At 37.6% G+C, this 8,442-nt stretch overlaps 1 protein-coding gene across 1 annotated transcript; it reads right to left on the bottom strand.

Moving 5' to 3' along the window:
• Positions 1–363: 363 nt before the first annotated feature.
• Positions 364–6,700, bottom strand: LOC124186355 (glutaredoxin-3). Its single transcript, XM_046577982.1, has 4 exons — positions 6,530–6,700; positions 4,367–4,999; positions 2,711–2,821; positions 364–942 (listed from the first exon to the last, which is right to left on the bottom strand). The coding sequence occupies exons 1-4, from the start codon at positions 6,577–6,579 to the stop codon at positions 705–707; spliced, it is 1,032 nt and encodes a 343-aa protein (XP_046433938.1). The 5' UTR covers positions 6,580–6,700; the 3' UTR covers positions 364–704.
• Positions 6,701–8,442: the final 1,742 nt, after the last annotated feature.

Below are 8,442 nucleotides of genomic sequence, written 5' to 3'. Positions count from 1 at the left end.
TCCACTTATTGTTGTTAAATTATAACGATAACTTTGGCCCAGCTATCGTTCAACGGCTAGAAAATTACAGCTGGACGATCGGTAATTACGAATCGGTAACTATTTACATTCTTGTATACATATAAGTGGCCGTTAATGATAGGTGATAAAGTTTTTCACGGTGTTTAGCTAATAGTAAGACTGATATATAAACGCGAATGCGCAGTTGACGTTTAAACAGATAAAAACGCGGTAAACGCAGCGGTCGAATCGAAACCTATCTGAAAGAAAGATTTGAAATAAAAAGCGACGCGAGTTTATTTTTATATGGTAAAAAAATCGAACTAGCAAATGCGAAATGAAGTCGTCTAAAATCGCATTAAAAATAAACTCAATTGTTTCGTTTATTTTACCCTTAATTACAGATTACATCTGTTCCAAAAGATTCGGATCTTGTCGAGTTTCTTTGTTACATTTTCTATCAGGAATCGCTCTCGTCCAAAACCTTATTACCAATTTCTGCAAAAGGCACGATTTGAGAATATTCGTTTGGGTTTAAAGTTTAAACCCAACACACCGATCGCGAATGGTCTGCGTAATTTTTTTGAGACCCAAGCGACGTTCCTTGGGCCTTACATAAGACATCCTTTAGACGTCTTTTTGACGGCTTTAATTCTTGCGATGTTCCGATGCAGTTTGTGGGTTAAAATCCTCAGTTGTGATACCTACGCAGACTTGAAATTGTCGCCGATAGAATTTAAGACTCGCCGGTTTCCCTTGAACGTATCGGAGTACAAGGTGTCTATGAGTTCGCCGCTTTCGTATAGATCCTTAACCGTTTCAAAACCGCCGATCAGTTCTCCGTCGACGTAAACGTGGGGATAAGTGGGCCAGTCGTAATAGGACTTCAAAGCGATTCGCAATTCTTCGTCCATGAGTATGTCGAATGTTTCGTAAGGCACGCTGTGAGTGGTGAAAGATACATTTCGTTGTTATTTAGTCTATATAAACATGTAACTTCTTTGAATTGTCACCGGACGTATCGATTTCAACGAGTAATCGGGTTTGTATGTTCGGTTAAACTGCATCGCTTATGTGAAAATTGCAATTTAACAGTGATGGTAATGAGAAAGAACAGTAACGGATACTAGACTTGCCGGTAACGGCGAGAAAACTAATTTTCATTGTCTACCTAGAACTATATTTTGTCGATCGTGGTAAAAAATGAAAATAGTTAAGGAACGAGCGGTAACCGGAACTAAAAATATCTCTCAACAATTTTTGCAGAGTTAGGTGTATACTATGAATGACTGTTGTTTTCTACCAACAAATAAAATATCACACTTTTTACGCAATCCAGGTGTTCGACGAATAGCACTTGAGGGGATGGAATCTCAACGCGTGCCACAATTAGCGTGACTGCATTGATCCAGCAGGGTTGCAGATGGCGTTTGTATTAGGATGTTTCATTTTGGAACAATTTTCTTCTTTTTTTTTTTTTTCTTGATGTGACACTCGAAAAATTTGTGACAAATACTGAAACAGCAAGTTGTCGTAAAATCTGGAGAAGGTAATAAAATATTTAGAGGTCGCTACCAATTATTGCAATATTGTTTTATTTATTTTTATGTCTACACCTTGCGGACTTGTATATGTATTAGTTTATATTTTTTTACATCTTGGTCCGATTAATCGTCTCAGAGAAATTTGGACAACAGTTTTTGCCACCGAAATAGGAGCGTCGCATCACCTCAATGTCCCTGTTTGTTTTCGGTACTGATATTTATGAACCATGATTAATTCTACCACGATCAGAAAAAAATAAACTAATATATGTATGTAAGTCCGTAAGGTGTACATATAAAAACGAATAAAAAATATTAAAATAATTAGTAACGACCTATAAATATTTTTCTACTTCCTCCCCGTTTTACGTGCCATTTTTTTTTTTTTTTTTACCGAGTATTTGTCACAAATTTGTCGCGTGGCATCTTGAAAAAAAAAAGTTAATAAATAAACCACCCTATTGTGTATTATACAGCTAAATCTTGTGGCTTTATCCGATGCAGGTGTGAACCATAGAGTATGAAGGTACATTCGTATACCAATGTCGAAAGCAGGAATACGTTGTCCGAATTCGAATTCATGATCGTCATCTCGAATAGGACAGAATACGAAATACAGTCCCGATATGTCAGATTCGGGTCCTTTTACCGAGCGCAAAACCTACGGCAAGATGCTGACCTTCGTATGCAGTGAATTTTGTTACATTTCATCGCGAGTTACGACATCGAATACGAGTGACATTAGTCGACTTTATGCTGTCACGTTCATGGAGCCGCGAGTCTATGATTATGCACAGTAATATTCATCGATGTCTTAACCCTTCGTCTAACTTTTTTTCGGTCGGAAAGAAAATGCGAGTTCGATTCTATAAGACTGTCGTGAAAATGACTGCAGATGCGGCAGATTCTTTCACGTCAGCTACATCGCCGGTCATTTTCACGAAATTCGTATAGAATCGAGCTCGGATTTTTATTCTGACCGAAAACAAGTTAGACGAAAGGTTAGGGCATTAATGAATGTTAGTGTCTCACTCATTGTAAGAGGCCGAAAACGGAATGGAACATGTTACGGTGCTATTCGTCGGTACCGATGATATTCGACTGCCGAGAGAAAGTTCAGTTTGTTATCCATCGTGATTAAGGGAATGTCAATCGATTGAATTTACTTTATCGCATCGAAGATCTCCATGATTTGTTTCGTGTAAACACACTTCGGTTCCTCCTTGGTTCCTTTCATGACGATCACTGTCTTTCCCCTGGCGATGACTTCTCGAACTCTAAGAATTACGTGAACGAAGATTAGGATAATGGGAGGGAATATGTTTTTTTTGTTTCTTGGTAAATACTTCTCGACGACTATACGGACTCAAGGCTCTGTTCAATATTCAGCAGTAAAACTTTGGACTTGACGTTAGATTTGTATCGTCACCGATGCATTATTTTCTTTTTTCCTCTTTATTATTCACAATGTTATTCGACAATGGATGAAAAATGCAGGTTTTTTTTTCATTCGACTCTTAATTTCGTAATATCTACGGATGAGCTAATAACTTAATAATGTAAGAAAATATAGGAACCGCTGTTAATCCTTTTCAACTTCTGAAAGAGAAACAGATGAATAAAAGTGAGCGCAGATTAATAGGTGTGCCTATATATAAGTATTATAAGTATTTGATATTTCACTATACGTATTTACATAATCGAATTACTAAATCTTGCTTACATTTTATATTTGAATTTGAATTCAAAATGAGCGCCAGCGTAAAATGATGGGGCAACTATCATTCGAATATCGTTAGGTATACGTTATATATACGTGAAAGACTTTCCTGGCGTTGAGCTTGGAAAACTGATAAAAATAATTTATAATTTCAAATTGCCAACCAAGCGATGTAAGAATGAAAAGGCCACCGTAGAATTCTACTGACCAATGACAATCGAGGTCGATGAAATGATACGATCCCCGGTGTAAAATAATGAATTCGGCGTTATCTACCGAGTTGATCGAGAGAGAAAAAAAAAAAAGAACAGTCGACAGTCGTAAAACTCATGTCGCGCTCCAGCGGTGCGTCATATATACGCTCGTAAAGTTCCTAAACCCTTCCCTCTTCCGTTTAATTACACGCAGTTTCGTGCGTGGGCTCTTCTTTACAGAACTTTACATTCAATTTCCGCGACCTTCGCGTCAAACATTAGAAATCAGCGAATGGAAGGAATAAAAAAAAAAAGAACAGTTTTATGCCCGGCACAATATCAATGAGTCGGGAACTTCGAGTTAGTAGTTTTTAAAAAACGAAGTGTACTCAAGCTTGGAAAATTAAACTCCTTTAAAGTTGTTCTAAACTTTCGAAACCATGATTTTAGTTTCACTGTTTCGTTAGATTAACGTTACTAACTTCAATCCGGTGGCCGATTGCGAACAGAAAAAGTACAGTTACCGTCAATGCTTTCCAAGCCACGAACAATTGTCTTGAGAAAAATTTCTGTCATTGACAATGTAGTATCTGTTGAAGATGATCCAACTATCCTGTTATCGTCTAACTTTGTATAAGGTTTCCCCTCTTAATATCCATTTATTTTATGTACTATGCGTGTTCGTTAAGAGAACTTCCTTTATCCGGTCTGTCTCATTTACGCTGTTTTTGCAACAATTAGTCACACGGAACGAATTATTATCCATAAATAAATCTCAAAATATTGAGTTAATCTGGAATTTTATTAAAAAGTTTCCAACAGTATCGAAGACTTGGAAGAAAACTGGCGCTCAAAACTTGAACTCCCTTTATCCAACAATGAAAAAATGCGACCTCTTCTAAACTCACCTCTCTTCTAAACTAACTTTCTTGGGCAGCATAGCCTCAAGTTCGCCGGCTTCGCCCATTTCTCTAACAATATCCAAACCGCCGAGTAATTCGCCGTTCAAATATAGCTGTGGATAAGTTGGCCAGTTGCTGAACTTCTTCAAACCCTCCCTGACGTCGTTGTCTTGAAGAATGTCGAAGGTCTGATAATCGGCGTTGTAAGAGTCCAAGACGGAGATTATCGTCCTTGAGAATCCACACCGTGGATTGGCCGGGTTTCCCTTCATGAAAAGCATGCAGGGCGCATGGTTTATGAGTTTTTTCAGCCTCTCCTCGATGTTCTCCTTCGGTTTCGGAATTTCTATCGGCACCGGATCCTTCGACGACATCTGTTGCTTTACTTTCGTGGCCAACTCAGCCGGGTTCGCGCCGTCTACTCGGTCGGTAATGACGGAGTTCCTAAGCAGCAGTATTGTCGGTACGGCGGATACGCCGAACTTCAAAGAAACCTCTGGAACGTCCTCCGCTGCTATCTTCGCAAAGTTTACACCCTTGTAATCGGCCGACTTTCCCATTTCCTCGAGGACATCGTTTATTTGCGCGCATTGGGCCGCCCATGCCGCGTAGAAGTGGATCACCGTCAAATCTTTGGATCTGGTGTTAATAAACGACGTTGGTTAACGAGGGTGATTAAAAATCGGTCATTCAACGTATATTATAAATATAAACAAACGTTGCAGTTGTAAAAAATATCTGTTATGCTATATCTGTAATCGTGTATTATATATTTATAAAAGTATTATGTGTATATATATATACATATCATTTTACATTAAAGGTTATCTTCGGCAATGTTTCATTTAATTTTTATCCTTGCAAAAGTTCATTATCGAAGTAAACATTGACCTGTTTCAAGGGTCCTCAACAATATAGTCAAACTCATCAGAGATAAGAATTTTTTGCATCTATTTTACTGTATCTTTTCTTAAACACTCGGTTTTTTCAAACGGATGTATTTGTTTTGTTTCAATGGCAATGACGAAATCTCTGTATTGTGACTTGAAGTTTCAACAAATAAAAATATTTCTACAAATCATCAGACACCGGTACTTTTAGAGTTGTGAATTTGGTTGTTAATAATCGATGGTTTTTTTTTAAATTTTTCTCTTTCCTTTGATTTTCGGCATTTTTAATGCGAACAAAACTTTAACTAGATAAGTATTTACATTTCAAAGAAGATATACCCGTGGCAATTGAGCTACGGAAATTAAAATCCGAATGACAAAGTTTCGGGTACCAAGGAACAAGTTTTGTTACATTTTATTTCCCATTTCCATTTTTATGAAAACAAGTTTATAGTTCAAATGTCACATTAAAACGTTTGAGTAATGTGAAACATTCGGCTTCATTTGGTCAGATTGAGAAACACTGAAGCAGGTCAATACCTTCTTGAAGTGAAGCCGTTATTTATTTTCCACGAGAGATAGTATATGTATATAACTATATAACGCGTTAAGTATACAATGACCCGAAAAACTTCTAGTGCGATTTCAAGTTATCGGTGGCAAAGGGTAGGTAACTTGATATCGTGGGAAAATTTTTCAGTTTTTTTCCAGTCATTGCATTTTCTTACCCATTCGATAAGCCAGTGACTAGATTATAACTCAATTATCAGAAGGTACGACGCTGTGAGTATCAATTTTCGAGGTTATGCGCAAACGTCAGCATTGAAAACAAGACATTCTAGTCATTGCAGTATGCAAATTAGCCAAACTGTTTTAGACACTTAGTTGCACTAACCATCGTCTAATCGATTCAAAAGAATGCAGTCTACATTTCTTCAACAGTGTTACAGAGTCCTGGCTCGGACCCAAAAGTGCGGATATGCCTTACCATCGCATAGTTTGGATGAATGAAGATTTTTCATCATATCGAAGTCAGTAAGGTTATCGTAACGATTCACGAGGCAAGAACCGTTATTTAACGATACGAACGAAATCCGGTAAATCGTGATAAAAGAAAACACATGAATATTTGGTAACCAAGTTCCTTAAAATACAGTGATTTCCCCCCCCCCCCCCAATGTTTCGTTACGATAACGTTGCTAACTTCAGCCTCGTGATTTTTCAAGGGTTGTAAAATCCTTAAAAAAATACCCGAGTCACTTGCCGTAATTAAACTCACTTGATGTACGTGTTGAACTCGTCGACGGTCGCCAAGTTTGTGACAGCCATCCTGTCACCCTTCCCTTCAGACCTGCACAGCAGCGATTATGCAAATAAATATTTAACTCTTCCAACCGGCTCACGCTACGCGACTCAGGATACTGCGGTCATGGATGCCAAAAGTCTCACAAAGGCCAAGATCCGCGGCCAAGATCCTCGCATCACGAGGCGCTGTGATGGCTAGTTCGGCGTTTCGCCGCCAGGAGTAAAATTTTACGTCTGTCTCACTCGCCTTAGTACCACGCTGTGCGATAAGGCGGGTTAGAGATAATGTGCGAGCGAGATGACCATGATCAACCATGAGGCAACCTTTTGTCATTTGGCTGGTCACACCGGCGACAAAAGTCTTCTTAGGAAGTCTAGAGACTTTTTTCACCGTATTTTTAGCTTGACAATTATCTCAGTAACAGCTTTGGGAGTAACAATTGCTGGAAGAAGATGTCCCTTGGCTTCCGAAAAGATCTATAAAACGAGATATCCCGTTGCATTTGACGTCTTTTAGGTTAAAAATGGTCTTTGTGACATTTTTTAGACCAACAATTGTCGCTGATAGTTCTTTTGGCTTGAATATCGTTATTTTAACTGGTTGAAAAATCTTTTCTAGGTGAAAACAAACGTTTATACGTCTTTTGGCTTTCTCACAGTAATGTAAAAATGTTTGCAAGCGAAGATGAACCGTGGGCAATATTTCCGCCTGCATGTAGGCAATTGGTGAATATGGTACGGGTTGCATATAAACAGGCGCAATCGCGTTGCACGTGAATCGAAAGTCCCAAAATTAAAAAACCGAGTACTAAATCGAACCTTAAAAAAATTAAAAGTATATTACATTGTACATATTTTAATGACGATGTATAGGATCTCAAGATTCATGTGTTCGTTCATTTAAATCACTCTCCTACTTGTTCGGTATTGGGGCCAAATTTCAGCGTAACAATTTGAAGTTAAAAACGATAAAATATCAAGTGCACCTTTCAGAAAAAATACAGTAACACTAGAGTCACAGAGAGAGTAGTTAAAGTACCATCGAATTTTGAATAAATTCGGTGCAATTTCACATTATCCAATATAAATTCATGACTAGTTCATCCGGAGTTCGTAATCTTAAGCTGAACGCAACTGAAAATTCAAAACGGCGAGTTGCCGTCTGACACATCATTACGTTCATATAATTGTCCCTACAAATGTTTCGATGAAAATCGAAATATTCATTTATTTTTCAACTTAATTTCAATGCAAATGCTTCAAGCCAGAAGGAAATAGAATGAATCCAAGTAATGGATTGGCAATGAATACAATCAATTACTATAAAATGGGAACAGAATACTCGAAAAAATCACCAAGTCACCGTGGGGATCATAAAAATTTGGAAATTTCGTTTTTGTTTGAAGTAATGAAACCTTCGGTTCAAACATTGCATCGTGACACTGGATGACCTTTGAATTCGATTAACAGGTAAACCAAATTTTCAAAATGTATACATATTTTACTATAATTTCTCATGTTCGGAGCCAATCTTAAGACATTCTTCAGGATCTATCAGACAAAGGTCTTTGAGGCTAGGGGAGATTTTTCATTTTTGAATCTACAACACAGGTCTGCAAAGAAATATTTTATCTCAGCTGCATAGGATGTTTTTGGTGAATATTCTGTTTTCGAGCGTGCTGAATCCAAGAATAAGTTTCATTTTTCTCCATCACGTACGGTATTTTCGCAAAATACAAGATGTTTGCATAAAAAGAAAGCATAAAAATAATGAAAAAACGAATATTTCATCACAATGAACTGAACTATATTTTTTATGAAATATATTTAACATTCCGTGTTCATTCTTTTTGCCTAATGAAACCTTTTCTTCTTCTCTTTGCTCCT

Source organism: Neodiprion fabricii, chromosome 7, assembly GCF_021155785.1.
Source record: "Neodiprion fabricii isolate iyNeoFabr1 chromosome 7, iyNeoFabr1.1, whole genome shotgun sequence".
Classification (NCBI taxonomy): Eukaryota; Metazoa; Arthropoda; class Insecta; order Hymenoptera; family Diprionidae; genus Neodiprion; species Neodiprion fabricii.
Note: the sequence above shows the minus strand (reverse complement) of the source record. Positions and strands in the feature narration are given on the sequence as shown.

Bases quoted from the DNA above. Each gene is read 5' to 3' on its own strand.
- LOC124186355 (XM_046577982.1), bottom strand. From the start codon at position 6,579: ATGGCTGTCACAAACTTGGCGACCGTCGACGAGTTCAACACGTACATC. The intron at 5,000-6,529 runs GTGAGTTTAATT...TATTAACACCAG, and splicing joins GAGTTCAACACGTACATCAA to ATCCAAAGATTTGACGGTGA. The intron at 943-2,710 runs GTAAATTCAATC...CACCACTCACAG, and splicing joins GAGATCTTCGATGCGATAAA to CGTGCCTTACGAAACATTCG.